This window comes from Scyliorhinus canicula, chromosome 7, assembly GCF_902713615.1.
Source record: "Scyliorhinus canicula chromosome 7, sScyCan1.1, whole genome shotgun sequence".
Classification (NCBI taxonomy): Eukaryota; Metazoa; Chordata; class Chondrichthyes; order Carcharhiniformes; family Scyliorhinidae; genus Scyliorhinus; species Scyliorhinus canicula.
The window spans coordinates 176377147-176404023 of record NC_052152.1 but is presented as its reverse complement, the minus strand read 5'-3'; the positions used below and the strand labels follow the sequence as shown (position 1 = coordinate 176404023).

General features: G+C 48.7%; 1 protein-coding gene across 1 annotated transcript in view; it reads left to right on the top strand.

The window, feature by feature from the left end:
- Positions 1-26877, top strand: part of myt1b (myelin transcription factor 1b) — a 221233-nt gene that overhangs the window by 178202 nt on the left and 16154 nt on the right. Inside the window, 4 exon segments of the mRNA XM_038803365.1 lie at positions 2468-2689; positions 11103-11194; positions 12494-12597; positions 16065-16208. Of these exon segments, the coding sequence (XP_038659293.1) occupies positions 2468-2689; positions 11103-11194; positions 12494-12597; positions 16065-16208 (562 nt within the window).

Genomic DNA, 26877 nt, shown 5'->3' with positions numbered 1-26877 from the left:
CATGCCCAGCCTGAACTCTGCCCTTCACCACTGATCCAGTCGCCCTTGCCAGCCTGTGTTTCACTCTTCCGTGCTGACCCTGCCTCCCTTGCCCAGCTCGATGTAACTTGGACTACTGGCATCAGATCTCAAATAACAGGCTGTCCCTTACGAACAATCCCCAAGAAGGACAAAGCATTGTCTACTCACCCCAAAGTTCAGGAAGAAGACTACTACACCTGGGTGTATGCCACTTATGCGCAGTCGTGAATCTGAACGCACAAATTTCTCACTTGTGAACTGAATTTGAAGGGGGTGCTTAATTCTGGTGATCTGACCTCTAATTGAGCATGCATGATATGCAAATGCATGCAAAACGGTTTCCTGATTGCGAAATGTATTGTTCTGCGTACAGCCCAGACAAATCATTCCAAACATGAAAAACATAGGACATACAAAAATACACAATGTAAATACATAGGCACAGACAACGGGTGAGCATGCGGAGTGCAGTACTTAATTGCCAAAGTTCAGACTACAGTTCAAGGTTCTGTGAAAACCATTTACACAATCACAAACGTAAAACCTTCCATGAATCAGTGCAATTGGCCAGTGTAATAGAACATAATTGTTTCATTTTTTCCCATTAAAAGGTATTCCATGATGGATTAATAATGGTAATTTGATGCAGTTTTATTTATACAGCTCAAAATGGATTCATTAGCTAAAATGAGTATTTTTAATTTGTGTGTCCAGTCCATCACGTTTGAATAAGCTGATTTGAAATCACTGAAGTTGACTTACAAAAATGATTTGACAGATGCGCAGTGTTCACTAGTCAGGTTTCTGAGTAAATTAAACAATTTGTGATGTGGGAAAGCTTTTTAAAAAGTGCTGATTGGTGCCAGTGCACTTCAGATAATGAGTAAAATTTAAAGAGTCTTCCTGAACTAGCACAGTTGGCAGAACTCAACTTGGGGCATAGCCAGTTTTGTGGGTGAGGCTTGATCCAGGCAAATCGAGCATTAGATCAGCGTAAGCGTTCATGGAAGACGTGGAGGTCAGCAGTTTGGGGGATAACTTGCTTACGTAGATCATTTCTCGATCTTTTGCAATGGTTCTGCCAACCAGCTGGGCACCCAAAAATCAAAATCAACCCCCAGCAGCCATTGCAGGCCGGGTCCTAAATCTGACCTGGACTTGTAAATTGGCAAGCTGCGGCAATCACCCAACTCCACCTGTTTAGTCCATCTTACCACAGGGACTACTTGTGCAGCGACCTTGCAGAGACATATCAAATTAAACACAATTCCACCTGAGCACTAATCATCACAGCCTTGCCTGTCAGAAAAATCAGACATGCATACAAACAGACTGGCAGTGTATTGCATCTTCTTGGGGGGGAAAATATTTACGTAAAGCTAAGTTAGACATCTTATTTGCTTCAGGATCATATATATAAGTAGATTTGACTGCCCAGGCAACATTTCTTTAATGGAGCTCATTGTAACTATAGCATATTACCTACTTTTAATTATAAAGATTATTATCAGTTTATTTGTGTGTTAAAGATGTATAATAAAAGGTAATACAATAAAAGTAGCAATTTAGTTTTCCTAATCAGTATCTATAAGATGAATGAGAGCTGGAAATTTAGTTGTCATGGTACTCGTCAGAATTGTGAGAGCTTCATTAGCAACAAAATTCTCTTCAAATTAAAACATAATGAGACAGGCCCTGATTTCCTTGATTTTCTGCATAACTCTAAACTCTCCCATTTATAAAGGCACTAAAGTACAGCTAGGTTGCAACTTGTTAAAGCAATGGAATGAAAATCGATGGGTTTTATAAAGTGATACATTCAGCTCCCTTTGATTATCACCCAGGCAGTGAAGGTGATATCTATCCCTTTTTCTAAAATAACATCACTGGAAATTTCCATTTGCAAGAAACGCTAATTGTGCCATTTAAAGTCAAACAACCAAATGCAGAACGTGCACTTAAAAATGGCTGAGAGAAATTCCAAATGAGTAAATATCTTCCAGTTCAGAAACAGGGGTAGTAATCACGCAGGTATTAATTCAGCACACACCAGACATCTGATACACTTTAAGAGTGCAAAGCCATACTTTAAAAAGAAAAGGTAATCCAGCTATTGGTCCAGAGATTGAAGTTTACGCATAATTTACTAACCGTTATTTAATGTCAGTTACAAGCAGTACATTTATCCTATCGGTTATAATTGAGCATGGATCTTAAGAGCCCTGCCTGCTTTTCAGTTAAGCATCACAACCATACACCAAACCCCGTACTATCTGTGAGTAACACATGGTAGGTTCTCCTCTATCGCATGTGAACTTTCATAATATTTAGATATTTTGTTTTGCCCCGTACAAGTTTCTTTTTATTTTTTTGCGACATTTCTGCTTCTCGTTTTGTTGGAGCTAATCGCACAATTAACCAGTATCAAATCTTTGTTTTTCTTTAGATGCCCTGTTCCTGGATGTGATGGGCTCGGGCATGTAAGTGGCAAGTATGCATCACATCGGAGTGCATCTGGCTGTCCTTTGGCCGCACGCAGACAAAAGGAAGGATTCCACAATGGGTCACCATTTACTTGGAAACCTGTGAAAGGAGATGGGCCAGCTTGTCCAACTCCAGGGTGTGATGGTTCAGGACATGCTAATGGCAGTTTTCTTACGCATCGAAGGTACATATCATTATCCTGAAAAGTCAACTAAACAATATTTAAAACCACAACATTCTACTGTTTAAAATAAGTGCATAAATACCTCCACTGAAATGACAGTAAAAAGAATTTCAGACAAATGTGCTAAACATGGGGACCTAGATTTATTTTTCTCCTTTTGTCAGTTGACGTCAAGCATCTGCATGAAACTAATCTTCCAATGCTAACGTCACAATATTTATGTCCTAATGGGTGAAAACTATCAGTAAAACTGCGAACAGCGTGCTGTCAGTAAACTAAACACATGGAAGAGAAGTCTGACAAACAATAATAAGGAGGTAATAGTGCAGAATTAAACTTTCGAAGGAATAAGAAAAGCATTTATGAAGCACTTTAGCTTTATGGTCCGATTAAACAACCATCATTACATTGTCAGCAGCTCTGGGTGATACTGTACTACCTAGACTGGCCAATTGTTAAAAATAAATTAGCTCACAACATGTTACTCTGAAATAAAGTTATAAATCTTTTCAAATGCCAAGAGTAACTTTATTACTGCAACATGAATCCGATACTATTAAAAATATACAACAGTTCATAATCTGAAGGAAAAGTAAAAGCCAGGGATTAGTGTTGGCAATTTTGGTGAAAACCCATGTGTCATTCCAAAAATTACTACCCTGTTAGAAAGGTTAACCCGTGTATAAATAATTGGGTTATCATCTGCATTCGAAATTACAGACAGAAAAAGGCAAGGAATGCCTTATGTGTTCCACAGCTAATGAAGCCAAGCACATTTTCGAGGCTCAAATGGTTTAAAAACTTTGCTTCTGCTCTATTTGCATTTGAGAGGAAGAGAGGTGTTAGGAGAAAATTCCAGGCCTTCGGCCTTGGCAGCTGGAGGCATAGATGACAGTGGCAGAGTGAATAAAATCAGGCAGCACAGATATCTTGGATGGTTGTAGGAGTGGAGGAAAGTATAGAGATGGGGGAACAGGTATGCAAGGCCATGGATTGATTTCAAAACAAAGGACGGGGATTTTTAAATCAAGGCATTGCTTAATCGGAAGCCAATGTAGATTAGCAAGAAAAGGGATGGTGAGTGAGAAGCTTACTGTGACTTATTAGGACACTGGCAACGGTTCTTTAGATAACCTCAAGTTTGCAGAGGGTAAAATATGGGAGGCCAGCTAGAAGTGCATTGGTATAGCCAAGTCTAGAGTAAACAGCGGCTTGAAGGAGGGTTTCAACAACCGATGAACTGAGACATGAGCAGACTGGGTGAGGGTAAGGAATTGGTAAATAGCAGTCTTAGTGATGTTGATGTTAAACATGTGATTGGAAGCTCTTCTCAGGGTCAAATGTGACACCTTGTTTTCAAACAGTCTGGTTCAGTCGAAGAGAGTTGCCAGGGAGAGGGATGCAGTCAGTGGCTAAAAAACAGAGTTCATAATGAGAACTGAAGGTTCAAAAGGCTTCTGTCTTTGGTCTTCGTAGTATTTAGTTGGAGATCATTTCTGTTCATCCAGTAGTGGACTTTGGACAAGCAACCTGACAATGTAAAAACTGTAGAAGTGTCAAGAGAGGTGGTGGTGAGGTAGACCTAGGTGTCATCAGTGTACATGTGGAAACTGACACTGTTTTTGGATGACACCTCCAAGGGGCTGGAGAATAAAAGTAGGAAGGGGATCGTGGATAGATCCTCGCAGAACACCGTAGAGTTCATGCAGGAACTGGAAGAGAATTAAATCAATAAGATTAGACAGACATGGTGGTGTGTCGTGACTGCAACAGTGGGAATCTGTGGATCCATTTCAGCCCCAGAAAACAATATGTCGCATTGGTAGGCTGTGGATAGCGTGGATCAATGCTTGGGGCCCAGCTATTCACAATATATATCAGTGATTTGGATGTGGGGACCAGATGTAATATTTCCAAGTTCGTGGATGATACAAAGCTAGGCGGGAATGTGTGTTGCGAGGAAAATGCAAAGGGGCTAAAGGAGGATTTGGGCAGACTTAGTTAGTGGACAAGAACATGGGAAATGGAATATAATATGGAAATATGTGACGTAATCCATTTTGGAAGAAGAAACAGATGTGCAGAGTATTTCCTAAGTGGTAAGAAATCAGAAAGTGATGTACAAAGGGACCTGGGTATCATTGTCCATAAATCACTGAAATCTAGCATGCAGACCTGGATTTCCAAAAGGCATTCAATAAGGTGCCACACAAAAGATTAATACACAAGATAACGGCTCATGGAGTTGAGGTAATATATTATCAAGTATAGAGGATTTGATATTAGAGAGGAAGGAAGAGTAGACACAAATGGGGCATTTTCAAGGTGGCAGGCTGTTACTAGTGGGGCATTTTCAAGGTGGCAGGCTGTTACTAGTGGAGTGCACTAGTGCTGAGGCCTCAGTACTTACAATCTAAATTAATGACCTAGACCAGTGTTTTACAAACTTTTTTTCCCGGACTCACTTTTGCCAATTGACCGTCCTTCGGGATCCACATCAGCTGACTTTCACGACCCACGCCACGTTCTCTTACCTTTAATGCAAAGGGTGAACCTGCTTGGTCTTCACGATCTCACTCCAATCAGTTTCAGAAGAAGAAGGCAATGAGCATAATAGGTGCAGACTTCAGCTGGTTCCTTTGTACCATCTTCACCTTTGTGAGAAAGGAGAATCCAACCTCACATATGTAGGTCGTCGTGAAGACCAATGGCAACAAAAGTCTTATTTTACTCAGCAATGGATACTTCTGAGAGGTGCTACTCCATAATTCTGACAACCTTATGGGCTTGTGGCGTATTTTTAATACGCTGTCACAGGTCAGGTGTAGCAGTCCAAGCTCCACACTTAGAGTCAGCTGGAAGGTAATAACTGATCCTGGGGTCTCAAACAAGGGATTTTTCACACACCTTTTTTCTTTCAAAATCTGAAACTTCTCCTCTCGAAAGTCGCGACAAAAACAGTTTATCAGCACAGCCAGATGTGACTGAATAAGGCTTACCAGTTTATTGACAGTTCCCTTCCCAACACTGTTTTCTTCCATGTATTGTAGCAGTGTGGGGAACATGTAGTAGTTTTGGTTTTGTACTCGCACTTGCCAAACTTTCAATGACTGTTGGAAAGAACCTGGGCTGGATTCTTCGTCCCGCCGTGCCACATTTCAGTTTCAGCATGTCGGTGGGATGTTCCGTTATGCCGGCTGGTCAATGGGATTTCCCATTGTGGGGCATCCCCACTCCATCGAGAAACCCCCGGGTTGCCGGCAAAAGGGAGCATCCCGCCGGCAGAGAATTCAGCCCCCTATTTCTTCACAGCACCGAAAGTAATCATCATCTTCCCCTTACAATCTGAGGTTCAGTTCATTTAAAATTGAAAAGATGTCTGCAAGATAAGACATATGGCAGGATCGAACGGCCTCGTCGCTCCCGACTCAGTGATGCGATGAGGACCATTAAATCTCATGAAAGGCCGCTCATGAGATTTGTGATGCCCGGAACGTCTTACAATATCTAATGAGATCTCTTGAGGCGTCAAAATCTGGATCTCGCACTCACTTAACTATGTCGGCACCCAATGCTCCAGAGGCCCGGGAACGAATGCCCGTCTCTGGGTGACCTAGCTATGGAGCCGTTTAGCACTGGTCCACACTGGGGGCTCAAAGACCCGGGCGGGATTCTCCGACCCCCATCACCCAGGGCTGGCGTCAATCCCGCCCCCGTCGTGTCCCGAATTCTGCGCCCCCCGAGATTCGACGGGGGTGGGAATCGAGCCGCGCCGGTCGGTGGGCCCCCCCCGCGATTCTCCGGCCCGCGATTGGCCGAAGTCCCGCCACTGACAGGCCTCTACCGCCGGCGTGGTTTAAACCACCTACCTGACCGGCATGATTGGCGGCACGGGCGGGCTCCGGGGTCCTGGGGGGGTCCGCGGGGCGATCTCACCCCGGGGGGTACCCCTACAGTGGCCTGGCCCGCGAACGGGGCCCACCGATCGGCGGGCAGGCCTGTGCCGTGGGGGCACTCTTTTTCTTCCGCCTCCGCCATGGCCTTCACCATTGCGGAGGCGGAAGAGACCCACTCCCCTGTGCATGCGCCGGTATGACGTCAGCAGCCGCTGACGCTCCGGCGCATGCCGGGCCCCTTTCGGCCCCGGCTGGCGTGGCGCCAAAGGCCATTCACGCCAGCCGGCAGAGTGGGAACCACTCCGGCGCGGGCCTAGCCCCTCAATGTGAGGGCTTGGCCCCTAAAGGTGCGGAGAATTCCGCACGTTTGGGGCGGCCCGACACCGGAGTGGTTCACGCCACTCCGACACGCCGGGACCCCCCGCCCCGCCGGGTAGGGGAGAATCCCGGCCCCCATAACAGGCACATTGGGGCGTTCAGGGAGTCCGGAGGTCACGGGGAGGGGTGGGGTCGAGAGATTGGGGTGGCATTTAAAAATGGCCTCCTCAGTGTAGGAACTGAAGGTAAGTGCAGCCTTGGCAGGGCATTCCTTGCCCGTTTGATAGCGGGGTTGTGCTGCAGACGCCTTGAAATACGCCGCTAAACATGCCCAAAACAGGATTCTGTTTTTGCCGTTAAATCGCGCCCATAGTTAGCATCCAACTTTCATCATCAAACGAATCAGCCAGAGTGGACGATTTCGCAAGGAAGAAAGCATAGATTTCATACCTCAGTTTGTAACCTCGATAAGCACCCGACCCCTTGACAGCCAACATACCTCTGCGTGGAAGAATATATGTGTGTGTATATCGGAACACAGAGCCTCAAAAATCCATGTGTTGAGTGCGCTGTGTTTAATGAAATCCAGAACTTTCGCAATTCCTTCCAACGCCACTTCAAGATCAGGAAGAGTTCCTTTTGATGCCACTGCCTCACGGTGAATAAAACAATGATTCCAAACGATGTCCTGATCAGCTGGCGCCTTAATCCTTATTATAACTCTGCTGTTTTCACCCAGTCATGTTGGCTGCCCTATCGTTTGTGATTCCTCTGCAATGAACCCAGTTGAGCCTGCACTTTCCAACCACGTAACTATTCAATGCTTCAAAGACCTGTGCACCAGTCATGCTGGTTGGTACCGTCAAGCAGCACAGCAAATCCTCAACAAATTCATTGTGCCAAACATACCTGGCGTAAGTTAACAAGGTTGCACAATCTGAAATGTCTATATTTTCATCCAGTTGTCTTGAGAACTCCTGTGTTGACTTTAAATGAGAAATAAGCTGCATTTCTAAATTCTCAGCAATATCACAAATTCAGTGAGCCATTGTGTTATCCCTAAGCATGAAGACATTATGTTTTTCAGCTGATCTCTCATATAAGACTGCAAGCCATGTCTAATGCTGTAGGGAGAATTAATCTCTCTGCAACAATGTAGGGCATTTTCTCTTTAGCTATGCTGTAAGCTATCATGTAAAAGAATAATTGTGCTTTGTCATTACACTTCTGCTAAGGACTTCAGTTGATAACTTCAGTTATCACTGCATCCTTTGAAAAAAAATCAAGAGGTTTGTTCTCCAGCACCCCATGAGTAAGTCTCTAGATGCTTTGCAGTTATGAGGGTTTTAAACTCTCAATTGGCAGTACTTCCTTGCATGTAACACATGGGCTTTGCATCCTGATTTGCATTGGTACAATTAACAGAACCATACCTCGAGGAATCACCTTTTATACTGGTTCGTTCCCAATTTAAGTTTCTTCTCTGCAAGCTGTTCATCGGAGGCCTTTGAGCTCTGTACACTAACAAAGCTAACACTAGCACAGCTCTGTCCTGCCGTGAACTCTTCAGCTCCCTCCAGCAGATTCCGATGTGATACCCTGGCCAGTAGGCACACTGGGCGGGATTCTCCCCAAACCGGCGGGGCGGGCTGTACCGGCGCTGAGGAGTGGCGTGCACCACTCCGGTGTTGGGCCGCCCGGAAGTTGCAGAATCATCCGCACCTTCTGGGGCTAGGCCGGTGCCGGCGGGGTTGGCGCCCCGCCATCCGGCGCCGAAGGGCCTCCGCCGACCGGCGCGTGTTGGCGCATGCGCGGGAGTGCCAGCGTGTGCTGCCATCATCCCAGCGCATGCCAGGGGGGTCTTCACTGCACCGGCCATTGCGGAGGTTGACAGCAGCCGGCGCGGAGGGAAAGAGTGCCCTCACGGCACAGGCCCGCCCGTGGATCGGTGGGCCCCGATCGCGGGCCAGGCCACCGTGGGGGCACCCCCCCCGGGGCTAGATCCCCCCGCACCTCCGTGGATTCTGCCGGCCACTCGTAGAGCCAGGTCCCGCCGGTAAGGACCTGGTTTGATTTACGCTGGCTAGATCGGCTGAAGACGGGTGGCCGCTCGGCCCATTAGAGCCGGAGAATCGCCGGGGGGCCGCTGCAGGCGGCTGCTGACCGGCGCGACTCCCGCCCCCTCCAAAACCCCGACGCCGGAGAATTCGGCAGCCGGCGGCGGGGCGGGCTTCATGCCGCCCGCCCCCCCCCCCCCCCCCCCCCCAGCGATTCTCCGACCCGACAGGGGGTCGACGAATCCCGCCCACTGTCTTTTTGTGTATCTGGCCGCTTCTCTCTTCTAACAAAACAGTCCATCTTCACATTCCCCTTGCTGGAAAATGAAAGGAGCCTGCCTCTGTGAATTCGCGCCGAAAGCACATACGTACTGGGCTCTTGGCGCCAAGTGTACATGCAGGGCACGTTGACCTGCTCACTGTTGCCTCTTATGGTTGGAAGACTGCACGGCTGATTATTCAACAGTTCTCAGTTTAAATGCCATTAGCAGCTGATGAGCTGCAGCGAGAAGAAATTCTTCTTTCGGGATCACCGCGACCCTCAGCTCCACCACCCTTCCGACACCTGCCCACGACCCATCCTGACTTAGACAAGGGACATAGAGTGTTTGCTAATAATACAAAGCTGAGTGGGAATGTGAGTCGTGAGGGGACACAGAGGCTGCAAAGAGATTTAAATGAGTGGGTGACAAGATGGCAGATGGGGTATAATGTGAACAAGCTTTTAAGCTCACTTAACTCTGCAAGTATGGATCCTGCCCATTGTGGGCACGATCTCGTTAGATCTCGCGAGTCTCAACGACCATCAGGAATTCTGGAAGAAGCCTCTCGCAGGATCTACTGGCCTCGTCCCTTCCCCTTTCCGGCGGACACAGCCGTTAAATTGCGACCCATATTTAAGGCTGGGTAGATAGACTTTTGGTCTCTCAGGATATGGGGAGCGGGCAGGAAAGTAGTGTTGAATCCCAAGATCTGTCCTGATCGTACTGACCAGCGGAGCAAGTTCAACTGGCCTGATCCTGTCTCTTGTGCTGTTGAGCTCTTGCGAAAAGGGAGGTTAATAAGGGCATGAAATGTAATTGACATGTCATGGAATATAGCTGAGACCTGCATAGTTTTGAATCAATCCAGAATTTTGTTAAAAAAAACAGTTGCAAAGTATTTGGAACAAGCAAGTCGATCTGAGTATCAAATCAGCATCAGCACGTTAACCTATTCAGCCTGTATGAAGTTAGTGCAGACATAATGTAGCATAAAACTGTTAAGCATTCATATGTAGATTTTGTTGACTGACCTAATTTCTCATTTTGTCCAATAGTTATAAGTTTAACTGTTTTTGACAGCATTATAATGCTTTAATTCCAGTTTTGAGTTTTGATAAATGTGCATCCCTAAACGTGCATACAAAATTCTTAGGCCTGAAATTTTTGGATTGCGGGTCTCGCTTCCCACCACTCGAAGAGCACATCCCTGCCCACTCCAAGTGCCCCGCAGCCATTTCACAATCAAAAGAGCGTTAACTGGCTGCAGGCAGGACTTCAACCCCCACTCAGGAGGAAGTCCTGCCTGATTGGCTGGCAGCTCTACAGTACCTGCAATGGACAGGAGTAAAAATGTAGGGGATGCCCAAAACTTCCGGACACCGGAGGCCCAGGTAAGTTCAAAGAGTCCCAGGGCAGGGTGGGTAATGAAGGCCAAGTGGGGACACAAAGTGGGTGATCAGGGGAGGGGCCGGGAGAGGAGGGACGTCTTGAGATCACCACATCTTAAAGGGGGAGCACCCAATTTCTAATGAAGGCTCCCCTTCCCGCCGAGATTTTACTCTGTTGATTTTCGATCTTTCCCCATTCAAGTTCAATCCTCCCATCAGCCTAAAAAATTGAGGCTGGGTGGGAAACCGAATAAATTGGCCATTGGTTCTCGTCTGAGGCCTTGCCCACCTCAGCATGATATCGCTTTGTGGTCGGGGTGGGGAGGGATTCCTGTGGCTTCAGTTTCACACTCGCCCATCCACCCCACCCCTCCTGCCACCAGTTGAATACCCGTAGGTGAGGGAGTGTAAAATTCTGACCGTAGTCTACTTTCAAACTTACCTTCATGACTCATTCACTTTTGTAACTATTTTTTTTCTTTTTTTTTAAGTCTTTCTGGCTGTCCAAGGGCTACTTTGGCCATGAAGAAAGCAAAATTCTCAGGGGAGGATCTACTAACTACCAAATTTAGAGCTAGCGACGGTAAGAATTAAAATAAATTAAAAATCAATGCAATCTTCCATTGTGCTAGTGAACAATGTAACTATAATTTGCAAGGTCACTGGTTGGTGGCTTTCAAAGAAAATGGATGCAATCACAAGACTGATCCCCCTTCCCCCAATATTGGAAACATTTACATGAATTAAAAACAGAACATGAGTTACCAAGGTGATGTAAATGAGTGGCTTTGTATTGCACATGAACTTGAATGTTGTCTGCAATTGAAGATGTGCACAACAAATAATATTTATCCATCTGAATCCAAGTGACTAAGTTCACTTTAGCCCTGAACGATGAATGCACTAAGTAATAATAACTGTACTGTGGGATAAAGCAACCAATGGACTGATGCTACTGATTGTTGCAATGGGGGAAAAAAATACTGAGAAGTACTCCCTGTGTGCATATGAGAATTGTACTCTCAACAGTTTTTTTTTAATAGTCAATCTTGTGGCCAATCTGGAAACCCTTCAACTTACCTTCTGCTCTCAACCTGTTGGTGATAGCCATGACATCATCTCAAAGTGGCTCCATTGCATAACTGAATAGGGAAGTCCAGATCGGCCTAAGAGCCGTAGCAAATCTGACTAAACCCAGCATACAAGCAAAGAAACTTGTCATCACCGAGTCAGCCGGCTCCAGAGAAGCTCCCGGTCAAATTGTCAGAAATCAAGCCACTTTACAATGCTTTCTACAATTGGCATCACTGGAGAGGCAGAGGAGAAAGGGAGGGAAGGGGATGCTGCTCATTGGTGCCACCAAATAAATTGCACCATTAAAAATTTTTAAGTATCTGGTATGATTAAAAAGGAGGGTATTTTGAAACAGAAGCACTTTTCCAACATTTTACCACTTTTAATGACTGCATTTCCTATCCAGGGGTTAGAAATTAAAGTTAACAATAGCACTAGGCAAGCATGTAAGTAAAGTCGCCATAGTCTGCTTTCCCCTTTGAGAGGGGAGAGCTGACTAGTGGTGATTTAACCTGGGGATAGCCACGCCTCAGGCGAGGGACAAGGTTGAGAAGGCAGGGCCTTCATGAATAACCTCAGCTGGCGCAGGAATTGAACCTGTGCTGCTGGTCTCGCTCGACATCACAAACCAGCTGTCTAGCCAAGTGAGCTAAATCGGCCCCAGGTAATGCATTCTTATAAGTGGTTTTCTAAATAAAGGATTAATGTCTTCACTAAAAGAGTAGATGGTGGAATATATACAGACAGCATTTTCTGGATTTTGATTACAAATAATGACGACTTCCTTAAATTCATTTTTTACTCACAGCAATTGAGAATGATGAAGAAATTAAACAACTTGACAAAGAGATCAGTGAACTAAATGAATCCAACACAGAGATGGAATCCAATATGGTGAAATTGCAGTCACAGGTACAATTATAGGACCCCGGTTTTCCAGAGTCTTATTTTAATAGAGATAATTTTTGTCCAGTGTTGTTGCAACAGAAATATGCAAATAAATTACTAACATCAAACATACCAATTTCAATAGAACTGGGGAAGTAATTTAAAGAAAAGCAAAATAACGTGGATGCTGGAAATTTGAAATAATGAGCAATACAGTTAACGTTTCACATTGACGTCCTTTCATTGGAAAGCAAATTCTTTAATATTTTAGTTTCTGAAATAGATAAGGAAATAATGCACAGCTTGCCTGTGTAGGAAGAGGTCAGGGATCCATTTAAAAATCTCGACCCCCAAAAGCCCTAACTCACCTATAACGGGCTCCTCGGGCCCCATGCACCCCACCTCACACAGACAGGGAAGCCCTGGGCCCGATCCCCATCGCGGGAAAAATGCTAACCTGGTGCTTTTGCACTGCCAGCCTGGCACCCCAGCAGTTCTGCCTGGGCATCTTGGCAGTGCCAGACTGGCAGTGCCAACATGGCACCAGCACTGCCAGGGTGCCACCCACAACCACCTGGGGCCTCCAATCCCCCCAATTGCCATTCCGTCTGTCCCCCATTTGTGGGGACCAGCACTGAACGGCGCTCCGAGACTAAGGATTTAGATCCCGGGGCCTCAGTAGATCGGGAGAGTGCATATCAGAGTAAGATTAGCTGTAGAAGTGAAATGCAAATGTCAAATTGTTATTGTGATTGAGTTGCCTATATTAAACCAATTGCTAGAGAAAATTCTAATTATAAATGTTCAATAGCGATTATTTGTTTCAGGTTTTATTTGTAAACATTTCTCGAATTCTGGAGCATCGGTATTGAACGGCCTTTGATGTGGAGTTTAAACATATTTGTTACTTAACTAGCTGTCTCGCTCTAATATGCAGATTTGTCAGATAGTGACCCCGCCCACAATTGGCAGGATTCAGATTGCAACATCTCACGAGATTGTATTAGTTCTCGTGAGGCGTGGCGAGCCGTTTAGATTATGGAAGAGGGGACCCCCGGTATCGACTAGCAGTGCCGTACCGCCTTTCAGGTACAATGCAGCCAGCAGGTCGCGCCCCTTGAAAATGTTCCTATGTAAACCTTCCTGCTCATTACAAATATGTAGCTTTTTGCAGAGTAAAACTCTGTACTCAGCCTCAGAAGAACACCCTCTCCTGCAACGGTGTGAAATTTGTTCTATTTCCTGTATCAGCCTTGCTTGGACCTGTCCTGGTGACATTTCCAACTGATGCCAAGTGTGTGTTCTAAACCATGGGCAGGATTCTCCCCTAACCGGCGGGGTGAGCCGTATCGGAGCCAAGGAGTGGCGTGAACCACTCCGGCGTCGGGCCTCCCGAAAGGTGCGGAATCCTTCGCACCTTCAGGGGCTAGGCAGGCGCTGGCGGGGTTGGCGCTGCGCCAACCGGCGCCGAATGGCCTCCACCACTCGGTGCGAGTTGGCGCATGCGCGGGAGTGCCAGCGTGTGCTGGCGTCATCCCAGCGCATGCGTAGTGGGTTTCTGCTCCGCGCCAGCCATGGCGGACCATTACACCAGCCGGCGCGGAGGGAAAGAGTGCCCCCCACGGCACAGGCCCACCCGCGGATCGGTGGGCCCTGATCGCGGGCCAGGCCACTGTGGGGGCCCCCCAGGGCCAGATCCCCCCCCCGTGCCCCACCCCCCCCCCCCCCCACGAGAAATCCGCAGGCCGCCCACAGAGCCAGGTCCCACCGGTACGGACCTGGTATAATTTATACTGGCGGGACCGGCCGAAAACGGGTGGCCACTCGGCCCATCGCGGGGCAGAGAATCGCTGGGGGAGCCGCTGCCAACGGCCCCCGACCAGCGCGGCGCAATTCCCGTCCCCGCCGCTGGAGAATCCAGCAGTTGGCGTTGGGGCGGCGATTCTCCGGCCCGGGTGGGGGGTCGGAGAATCCCGCCCCTTATCCTTGAAGCTGAATTGGGACTGTTCAAACTCGTGTCACTCTGGACCATTGCAGGTACAAAATCGAGGAGACTTTTCTATTAATAATCTGGGCTGGATTTAAAACATTGAATGGGCCAGCATGAAAGTCGGTGAATGGACCCGTACCTTAGGGTGCCGTAACATCTGCAGCTTGGTCGCCTCCAGCTCCGCCTTGATCTTATGAGGAGTAAGGGATGTGTTGAGTGAGTTTCCCATCTGTGGACCAATTGAACGGCCTTAAGTGGAAAATCAATGTCAAATTAAGGGCCACAGCCTACCACTGCTTTGATCATACACCCACCACTATTTCTAGTTTAACCCAACGGACTTCTGGCCAGTTAAGGGGAGGGTTACCCGTTGCTGGGCTCCCGGAGTCAATCAGAGCCGTTCTCCACAGATTTGCTCCTCCCCAACCCCCCATGCTGCCAATGTCCACCCTACCCCCCCTCGACGGGACCTGTCAGCCTGGCCCCACTGAGATTCCAAAGTACCTGAATGTCCAGGTCCATCACTGAAATCCAATTCCTCGGCATGCCTGCAGTACTGACAGAGGGTAACCACTTCTGGCAGGCAGAGTTGTTGACCTCTGATTGGCTGGCAGCTGGATGAGGTGGGATTTCCCCCTGGCGACAGCCTCAAATTGCACTTCATACTAATTAAAAGTCTGTCACCAACATTAAAGCAGGGTGAGCCGGCTAACCTGAAGTCAGCTCACCCCCATCATTTATGGTGAGGTGCAGGGGGCCCATGCTCAGTGTATAAACCGGGCCAAAATCCCAGAAATGAAAAGCCCACTAATTATCCACTTGGCCTGGAGATTGGTCTCCTAAGTATGCATTCTTGGTAAGCTGTATTATCCCTTTGGATTTATCAATTATAAATGTCTTTATGCAGTTACTCTCCCTTTACAGAGTCTCTTTATGTCGCAAAAGGTGGTTGAAAATAATTTATTTAGGTTTTACTGCGTGGAATAATACTTTCCCATGGTATAGAACTTTTAGAATTTGTCATTCCATTGATGTCACTCTTACGTCAGTGTTGAGAAGAATGTTTATTTTTGTGAGACAGGTTATTCACACTACACTTCAACATCCATATCAAAAAAATGAAATGAAAATCGCTTATTGTCACGAGTAGGCTTCAATGAAGTTACTGTGAAAAGCCCCTAGTCGCCACATTCCGGCGCCTTCCCGTACCAGCCTCCCCGGACAGGCGCCGGAATGTGGCGACTAGGGGCTTTTCACAGTAACTTCATTGAAGCCTACTCGTGACAATAAGCGATTTTCATTTCATTTTTTTCATAATTGATAGTAAGAGCAGTATTTGTTGTTTTTAGCATGTTTATTTGGTCTGAAATAAAATGCTAGGAGAAATGAAACAGTGGTTGGTGCACAATTAAATGCATTAATTAACCAGATTAGAGTCAGAGTCAAAGGTGTGTTATGTTCACTGAACCACTGTGCTAAAATTCAGCACTGATGTTTTTAGATTTCCAACATGGAAAAGAATTTGAAAACAATCGAAGATGAAAACAAAGTGATTGAAGAACAAAATGAAGCCTTATTCAAAGAGCTGGCTGGGTTGAGTCAGGCGCTGATACGTAGCCTTGCAGACATAAAACTGCCTCAAATGGTAAGTAAGGTTGTTCTGCATTATATTCTCTTGCTATCTTTTTTTTGTCAAGGTGTTTCACAGCTGACTATTATTCTGGTGATACTGCGGAAAACGTTCACATTTGTGCTGCTGGTGCATTCTTTTGCCTGCTGTGAGCACATAATTGGGAATTTTAACATGGAAATGAGTGTGCCCACAAGATTTTCTGTCAATAAGATTATTCATAGGATGTAAAATTTGTGAAATTTAACCTGCTTTTCCCTTCTTCAAGCTTCCAATAATAAGGGTCGAAATCCTGTGCCATATTTTGCAAAAAAAATGTTTTTCTATTGATGTAAGGTGTCATTGGTTCAGTATTAGCATTTGAATCCGATTTTATCTGTATATTTATGATTTATGATTCCACAATTCAACTAACACTCCTTGGAGTTCAGAATAATCTTCAATCTTTTTCTTCATCCTGTGGATTTAGCCTTGAGTCAAGATTTTTTAAAATTCATTTAAAGGATGTGGGCTCCACTGGCTAGGCCAGCATTCATTGCCCATCTCTAATTGCCCTTGAGATGGTGGTGGTGAGCTGCCTTCTTGAACCACTGCAGTTCACGTAGCGTAAGTACACCTACAGTGCTGTTAGGGAGGGAGTTATAGGATTTTGGTACAGCAATCGTGGTGCGCAACTTGAAGGGAAACTCCCATGTGGTGTTGTTCCCATGAATCTGCTGCCCCCGTCCTATTAGATGGCAGCAATTGTGAGTTTGGAAGGTGCTGTCTAAGGAACCTTGGTGATTGCCAACAAGATGAAACATTTGCTTACAAGGCTGATCTCACAACCATTGCAGGCTCTTGTGTTTTCAATACCATGGTTGTTTAGTTCTATTTCGCCTTTTACTCATTTTGCAGTTTGGCTGTGTGCCATTAACTCTGTGAAATATACTTGCTGTGCTTGCATTGCAGCCAAGGTCTTAAGAATGCGAGCCAAGTCACTTTTCCCCATTACTGGACAGCCAGTCTTCCACTAAATCAGCTGCACTGAGCGACAAAGTGTTCTGTGTTCATGGAAGGCAGCCATGATAGTCTGGCTAGTGATTTCAGAGTAGATAACATCATGTTGATTTGTGATGACATCACGCTAAGGTAACGGAAGCAGTTTGTGACACAATGATTTACCTGTGCAATCAGGCCTTCTCAACCCCAGTAAGACTGGCAGCAGCCAAGAAAACACAGTGAAATATTGGCCTTTATTCTATTCATTCATGGGATGTAGGCATTGCTGGCAAGGCCATCATTTATTGTCCATTGCTATATGACCTTGAGAAGATATGGGTGAGCCACCCTCTTTCGCTGCTACATTTCACGTGGTGCAGATACACCCAAAGTGCTATTAAACACCAAGTTCCGGGATTTGGCACAGCAAAAATAAAGAAGCAGAGATAAATCACAATGATGTGTAACTTGGAGGGGAACTGGGAGGTGATGTATTTCCATGTCCCTTTCCTTCAAAGTGGTACAGGTCAGTTGCAAGTTTGGACAGTGATGTCAAAGAAGCCTTGCCGATTTACTGCACTGCATCTAGTCACTGATGCACACTGCTGTCACTGTGTGCCAGAGGTGGATGGGGTGCCAATCAAGTGGGCTGCTTTGTCTTAGATGGAGTTAAGCTTCGTGAGTGTTGTTGGAGCTACATTCACGCAGGCAAGTGGGGTATATTTCATCACATTCCAGGCTTGTACTTTGTAGATGGTGAACAGGCTTTGGAGAGTATAAAGACCCTGGAGGCCGGGTAGACAAGTAAACACTAGTTTATTCACAGTCAAAGGAAACAGCCGTTACACCAGCAGACACACATAGCATAAGTCCCAATTGGAAATACAAACATGCCGGTCCCTGGGTACCAGCCTGGCACTGCCAAGGTGCCCAGGTGGCACCGCGAGCCAGCAGGGGCACTGCCAGGGGGCCAGTCTGCATTTTTGCGCAGCGGTGATCTGGCCGGAGTGTACATTGCATGGGTGGGGAGTTGCGGGAGGGGGGGACCCTCTTATAGTGAGTTGGGGTTTGGAGGGGGTTTCAGTGGTCACATTGGGTGCTCGAAAGACCGGAACATCATTTGGAAATGGCGTCCCGATCTCTTGCTGCACCGAGGAATTCCGCGAGTGGAGCTCCTCAGTACCAAATACATGGCTAAGTGCGGCTGCGTCAGGGAGTTCCCTGCTGAAGCCCCGTACCTATCTGAATGGGCGTTAGGCAGCGGGGTGCTTCTCGGCACTCCGAGCGCTGGGAAACACCCGGCTAATCTCGTGCGCTGCGGGGCTCTGTCCCCATTCGGGTAGATCACTGCCTTCGAATTTTTTTCACTACTGAATTTGCTGGTCAGACCGGCTCCTCAGAGATCTGGCTGCCATTTTGAAAGGGTGCACTGATATCTAAGTGAGCTTGTGGGTGCCCATAAAGCAACACCATCCATGGTAAATGCCATCCCACACACATGGGCATTACCCCACATCCCCCCAAGTGAGGACACCTTACTATAGGGTCCCTGGGGGCCCCCCTCTTCAAGCTCCCACCTCACCCCTTTACAGACACCCCTTCCAGTACATCCACCTTCACCCTCCAATGTCTTAGTGGCTCCTCCTTACCTGCCCTGCACCACCTCCCCACCCTTCATACTCTCTCGCCACCCTCCTTTCATAGGCATGGCTCCCTCAGGCCCTGACCCTTGGCAGTGTGTGGTGAATCACAGTAGCGTAATTCACACTGTATTACTATGTCTCTGTAAGCTCGGCACACGAGCAGTTGCGGTGCTCTGCCACTAGGGGGAGCTGCACTGGGAGTGTACGGGAGTTTGTACTGGGCTCCACCCTTGGCTCCACCCACGGCTCCTCCCCCCAAAGTATAAAGTATAAAGGTTGATGCTGAGACCCTGCCTGCAGTTCATCTGGAGTTCATCGTGTCATAGGCAGGCTCTGTTGTAAGACGATTAAAACCACTGTTCACTTCTAACCACGTGTCGCGTGAATTGATGGTCTCATCAATTTAATCATCTTAAGAAACAGTAAGGAATGACCATGGAATCAGCCCTCAAGCTTAACCGACTGGAACTCGACCCGCAGGATGCAGAGGCGAAATAAATCTTTTCGCATTGGCTCCGATGTTTTAAGGCCTACCTGGCTGAAGCAAGCACCCCAGAAACGACGGAGGAGCGGAAACTCAGCCTACTGCACGCGAGGGTGAGCCATCGTATATCTACTCAGCTAAACTGTACCGGCTCATATACAGAGGCCCTAGCCCTACTCGATAGAATGTACATGAGGCCTATTAATGAGGTCTACACGCGCCACGTTTTTACTACTTGCCGCCAGCGCCCTACAGAATCGCTAGAAGAATTCCTCAGAGACTTAAAAGCCTTATCCCGGGACTGTAATTATCAGACTGTAACTGCTACAGAGCATAGAGAACTTGCTGTCCGCGATGTCTTTGTTGCAGGCCTTAGATCGAATTATGTGTGCCAGCGACTGCTGGAGAAGGAGGCCCTAAATTTAGAAGATACTGTTGAACTCGCTACAACTCTGGAGGTCTCATTTCGCAGCCTCACCTCGTTTCCTGCCGACTGCGCGACCCCGTCATGGGCCCCCGACCAGCGACTCCCCCAGGCCTGCGCCGCACGGCCACCCAGCCACCATGCTGCCCCAGCCTGCCACTTTTGTGGCCAACCCCAGCACCCGCGGCAGCACTGTCCGGCCCGCAACGCAACCTGCAGCAGCTGCGGGCGAAAAGGCCACTACGCCAGAGTGTGCCTGGCAAGGAAGGCACCAGCCCCTAAAACTCCAGAGGCACAAAGTAATCGCTCTCCGCACTCGCAGGCTCGCAGGCCCCGGAACGCAGCGGCCTATGCCCCGACTCTGGCCCCACCCGCCTCGTGCAATCCATGGGGGCCGCCAACTTGGCGGCCCCCCACCACGCGGTCCACCACGGGCAACTCATGGGGGCCGCCATCTTGGACGCCATCTTCCTCGCCGCCCGCCACGTGCGATCCACGGGGGCGGCCATCTTGGGCCCCATCCTCTCCACACTCAGAAAACTCGATTGAAAACTGCGACCTCAGCGGGCACTCATCGCGGGGCCATCCCAGCGCAACCGACCAAGCCACCGACTACCCGAAACTCAACGCAGTCACACTGGAACAATCGCGCCCAAAGCATCTCAACAACTCTATGACAATGGTCAAAATCAACGGGTACAGTACACCGTGCCTTTTCGACTCCGGGAGCACTGAGAGCTTTGTACACCCAGATCTGGTAAGACGCTGTTCGCTCCCCGTTTTCCCTACACGGCAAACTATCTCCCTCGCTTCGGGTTCCCACTCTGTCCATATGCAAGGGCGCACCGTCGCAACTCTAACAATCCAAGGCGCTAGCTATTCTACATTCCAACTATACGTCCTGCCCGAACTCTGCGCCCCACTCTTATTGGGACTCGACTTTCAATGCAATCTCAAGAGTCTCACCCTCAGCTTCGGCGGACCCCTACCCCCCACTCACTGTCTGCAGCCTAGCCACACTGCGAATCTCCCCCTCCTCCTCTCTTTGCCAACCTCACTCCGGACTGTAAACCCATAGCCACTCGCAGTAGGCAGTACAGCCTACAGGACAGGGTATTCATTCGATCCGAGGTTCGGAGGCTTTTACGTGAGGGGATCATAGAGGCCAGTAACAGTCCCTGGAGAGCTCAGGTGGTGGTCGTCAAGACCGGGGGGAAATTCCGCATGGTCATAGACTATAGTCAGACTATTAATTGGCTTACGCTCCTCGACGCACACCCCCTCCCCAGGATTGCAGACATGGTGAATCAGATCGGCCAGTATCGGATTCTTTCCACGGTGGATCTGAAGTCTGCATACCACCAACTCCCAATCCGCCTGGAGGACCGGCACTTCACGACGTTTGAGGCCGATGGCCGCCTCTTCCACTTCCTCTGGGTCCCCTTTGGCGTCACGAATGGGGTTTCGGTGTTCCAACGAGCAATGGACCGAATGGTGGACCAGTACGGGCTGCGGGCCACGTTTCCGTACTTGGATAACGTCACCATCTGCGGCTATGACCAGCAGGACCACGATGCCAACCTCAACCGATTTCTCCAGATGGCCCAGAAGCTTAACCGCACATACAACAAGGAGAAATGCATTTTCCGCACGACCAGACTAGCCATCCTCGGCTCTGTCATGGAAAACTGAGTCCTGGGTCCCGACCCGGACCGTTTGTGCCCCCTCTTAGAACCCCCTCTTCCTCATTGTCCCAAGGCCCTCAAACGGTGCTTGGGATTCTTTTCGTATTATGCCCAGTGGGTCCCTCAATATGCGGACAAAGCCCGCCCACTCTTTTAGGCCACACTTTTTCCCCTGTCAGCTGAGGCTCGCCAGGCCTTCAACTGCATCAAGGAGGACATCGCCAAGGCTGCCGTGCAGGCGGTGGATGAATCCGTCCCTTTCCAGGTTAAGAGCGATGCCTCAGAGGTAGCTCTTGCAGCCACACTAAATCAGGCAGGGAGACCAGTCGCATTTTTTTCCCGAACCCTCTCCGCTTTGGAACTTCGACACTCCTCAATCGAAAAGGAAGCACAAGCCATTGTGGAGGCTATCCGTCACTGGAGGCACTACCTCGCAGGTAGAAGGTTCACCCTCATCACCGACCAAAGATCGGTTGCCTTCATGTTTGACAACTCGCAAAGGGGCAAAATTAAAAATGACAAAATTCTGAGGTGGAGGATCGAACTCTCCACCTACAATTACGATATTATGTATCGACCAGGGAAGCTCAACGAGCCCCCAGATGCCCTGTCCCGCGGGACGTGTGCCAGCGCACAGAGCGACCGCTTAAGAACCTCCACAATGACCTCTGCCACCCGGGGGTCACCCGGCTCGCCCACTACATTAAAGCCCGAAATCTGCCTTTCTCCACCGAGGAGGTAAAAGCCATCACCAGGGATTGCCCGATCTGCGTGGAGTGCAAACCGCACTTCTACAGACCAGACAGGGCCCACCTGGTCAAGGCTTCTAGGCCCTTTGAACGCCTCGCTATCGATTTCAAAGGGCCACTCCCTTCGACTAACAGGAATGTGTACTTCCTGAATGTCATAGACGTGTTCTCCCATTTTCTCTTTGCTATCCCGTGCCCCGATATGACCTCCCACACAGTCATTAGGTCCCTGCATAGTATCTTCACCCTGTTTGGTTTCCCCAGCTATGTACACAGCGACCGGTGTTCATCCTTTATGGGCGACGAGCTGCGTCAGTACCTGCTCGGCAAGGGCATCGCCTCGAGCAGGACTACCAGCTATAACCCCAGGGGGAACGGACAGGTGGAGAGGGAGAATGCGACGGTCTGGAAGACCGTCCTACTGACCCTCCGGTCCAGGAATCTCCCGATCTCCCATTGGCAAGAAGTCCTCCCCGACGCGCTCCACGCTATTTGGTCCCTCTTATGTACCGCTACCAACCAGACCCCTCACGAGCGGCTCTTTATTTTTTCCAGGGGCACTACCACAGGGGTTTCGCTCCCAGCATGGTTGAAGACACCGGGCCCAGTACTCCTCCGGAAGCACGTCAGGGCACACAAAACTGACCCACTCGTAGAGAAAGTGCTCCTACTACATTCGAACCCCCAGTACGCCTTCATAGAGTTCCCTGACGGCCGTCAGGACACTGTATCCCTCCGGGACCTAGCACCTACAGGATCCAACCCCCCACTACCACCGCCGAGGTATCCCTCACACTACATCCCACCCAACTCGCCCCCCACGCCCCCGCACCTACCAGTTCGCTACAATATTTTTGCGTGCCCACGCCAGCTAGCTCCCAGCACCCCCAGTCCCCAGTCGAACCAGACGGGTACGAAACTCGGGCAGAATCGCCCCCGGAGTCCGCCATCGTACCCCAACCGACGGTGCTCATCCAGCCACCAGAAGGGGCTGCAACCCCGGTGCTCCGCCGATCACAGCGGACAACTTGGCCACCGGACAGACTCAATCTGTAAGCCACCACCCCCTCCGGACTTGATTTTTTTAACAGGGGGTGAATGTGGTGAATCACAGTTGCGTAATTCACACTGTATTACTATGTCTCTGTAAGCTCGGCGCGCGAGCAGTTGCGCTGCTCTGCCACTAGGGGGAGATGCACTAGGAGTGTACGGGAGTTTGTACTGGGCTCCACCGTTGGCTCCACCCACGGCTCCTCCCCGCTAACCGGAAGTATAAAGGTTGATGCTGAGACCCTGCCTGCAGTTCATCTGGAGTTCATCGTGTCACAGGCAGGCTCTGTTGTAAGACGATTAAAACCACTGTTCACTTCTAACCACGTGTCGCGTGAATTGATGGTCTCATCACAGTGCCATCCTGGCACCCCGGATGCCTTGCACTGCCACCCAGGCACTCTGGCAGTGCTCCTGTCAGCTTGGCAATGCCATCTGGGCACCTTGCCAGTGCCAGCCTGGCACTGCCAGGGTTACACTGCCAGGGTGCCTGGTGGCAGTGTCAATGTGCCAGGCTGACAGTTCCTTTGTGGCATTGGGGGTGCCCGGCTAACCTATTGCGACCCCCCCCCCCCCCCCCAATGAGGCCTGACAACTAATAATCCAAAGTGGATTCAGGCCTCCTGGTTGGGGTATGGCTTATGGCTCACTGTGCCCTGCTGGTTATGGACCTGTGAGTTGACCATAACCATCCAGCTCATGCGTTAATTAATATTGTTTGAAAGAACTAAAGATGATGCCTAAAGGGGGAAATTATGTTGGAGCTCTGGAAGGTAATGCAGGTTCTGACTGAAGCATTTCTTCAAGATGATGTTACATTCAGACTAACCTGTGTGCAGTCGCGGCCTTGCGACCTCAGATGGGATGTGAGGCGTGTCTTTATTAAAATAATGACGTGAACTGCTTTTAGAAGAGAGTAATTAGCCACTTGCTAGAAAACTAAATTAGTTTATGTTTATAATGGTAGGACAATGATGTAAGCTAATTAATGTAGTTATGATTGAATTTTTAATGAAGCATTCTTTGTAGTTTTTCATGTGAAAGTTCAGATAATAAAGCTTGATTATGTAGGCCCTATTGAAACTAGCAGAATAAATATGGCAATAAGTGGGTCATGGAAGTCAATCGTTTTTAACATTACAAGAATGAGCTTGCAGCTCTCCCAGCAGAAATTACAACTACAACGCCTACCATTTGGAGTATTGGCTTGGGTTAACCACAATTTATAGGGAGCGGACTTTAATTTCGAGAGTGAAGATTACTCCACTCTGGATCAATAGCCAGTGTTTAGCAATCAAGACCTCTGCAACCTTTTACTGTAGACTATATTTGTGAAACAGGTAGTTTGTTGGAGTTGGTATGTACTGTACCAGTGAGAGTCTGCAGTAGATACATTGTGTAAGGTTGCTTGGAATTGCAGCGATGTTATTAAATATTTTCATGTTACAATTGATGCAATACAGGATTAATTTTCAATGGTATATCCTTTAAAATTCTGCAAATACAGGGGAAATAGTCCTAACTAAACAATATGAGTTTTGCTTGAACCTATATTTAAAGTAGATAACTTGATCTTGTCATATTTGATTCTTATTGTATAGGAATCTGAATTATATATTGTGTTAAGAACGTGTCATTTTTAGTCACATTTAACAAGTGTTCAGTCAGCCAGAATGCTAATAGTACTTTAGAAATGGATATTGTGGGATCAGCACACCTCTTCACCTGTGTGATCGGTCAGTTCTGCCAGTTCCTGTTCCCTATTCACAACATTGGATTGTTTCACTGCATTATAGGCACAATATAAGAGCACTTCGTTATTTAACATTTATTTTCAAGTGTTACTCCACACCTAAATTTTGTTACACCATTCACCTGTTTAGAAAATCCCAGCACTTGCATTCATATAGTGTTCTTAAAATGTGGAAGGATTACAAGATGGTTCTTTTTCTAAATTCATTTTTGCGAGATTTGTTGCCCATCATTAATTTCCCTTGAGAAGGTGGTGGTGAGCTGCCTTCTTGAACCACTGCAGTCCATCTGGCGTAGGTACACCCACAGTGCTTTTAGGGAGGGAGTTTCAGGATTTTGACCCAGCGACAGTGAAGGAACAACGATACTTTTCCAAGTCAGGATGGTGAGTGATTTTGGGGCGGGAACGTCCAGGTGATGGTGTTCCCAGGTATATGCTGTCCTTGTCCTTCTAGATGGTAGTGGTGTGGGTTTGGAAGGTATTGCATAAGGAGCCTTTGTGAGTTCCTGCAGTGCATCTTGTCGATGGTGCACTGCGGTCACTGCCCATCGGTGGTGGAGGGAGTGAACGTTTGTGGAAGGGGTGCCAATCAAGTGGGCTGCTTTGTCTTGGATGGTGTTGAGCTTCCTGAGTGTTGTTGGAGCTGAATTCACCCAGGCACGTGGGGAGTATTCCATCGCACTCCTGGGGCGGGATTCTCCGACCCCACGCAGGGTCGGAGAATTGGCGGGAAGCGGCGTGATTTCCGCTCCCGCAGGTCTCCTAATTCTCCCGCCGGTAAAAAACCGGCGTTGTGCAAATCCCGCCGGCAGCCTGTGAAAACAGCTGGCGCCGGCGGGATTTCTTTTTTTAACAACTAACCTTAAATCTCCGGCCCGGATGGGCCGAAGTCCCGCCGCTGGGAGGCCTTCTCCCGCCGCCGAGGTGTACACCACCTCGGAAACGGCGGACTCAGCGGCGCGAGCGGGCCCCCGGGGTCCTGGGGGGGGCGGGGGGCGATCGGACCCGGGGGGGTGCCCCCACGGAGGCCTGGCCCGCGATCGGGGCCCCCCGCTCACTCCGCGGGGCAGTGCCGTGGGGGCACTCTTTCTCCTTCCGCGCCGCCACGGCCTCCGCCATGGCGGACGCGGAGGAGAACCCGCATCGCGCATGCGCCGGCAGTGAGGTCAGCGGCCAGCTGCCGCTGACATCACTGCCGGCGCATGCGCCGACCGCCGAAAGCCTTTCGGCCAGCCCCGCTTCCGACTGCGCCGGGTGTTTGCGCCAGTCTACCGGTGCAAACTGCTCCGGCGCGGGGCTGGCCCCCAAAGGTGGGGAGAATTCCCCACCTTTGGAGGAGGCGCGACCCCTGAGTGGTTGGCGCCACTCCCCTACGCCGGCACCCTCCGTCACGCCGGGTAGGGGAGAATCCCGCCCCTGATTTGTGCCTTGTAGGTGGTGGGCAGGCCTTGGGGAGCTAGAAAATGAGTTACGTGTCGCAGGATTCCTAGCCTCTGTCCTGTTCTTGTAGCCATTTATATGGCTCTTCCAGTTCAGTTTCAGGTGAATGGTAACCCCAGAATGCTGGTAGTGGGGGATTCAGTGATGGGAATGCCATTGAATGTCAAGGGGCGATGGTTTGATTCTCGCTTAATGGAAATGCTGATTACTTGGCACTGATGTGGCGGGGCTGTTATTTGCCACTTGTCAGCCCAAGCCAGGATATTGTCCAAGTCTTGCTGCATTTTCATGTGGACTGCTTCAGTGTGTGAGGAGTCACGAATGGTGCTGAACATGGTGCAATCATCAGTGAACATCCCCACATCCGACCTCATGTTGGAAGGAAAATCATTGATGAAGCAGCTGAAAATGGTTGGGCCTCGGACACTACCCTGAGTGATGTCCCGGACTGAAATGACTGGCATCCAACAACCAC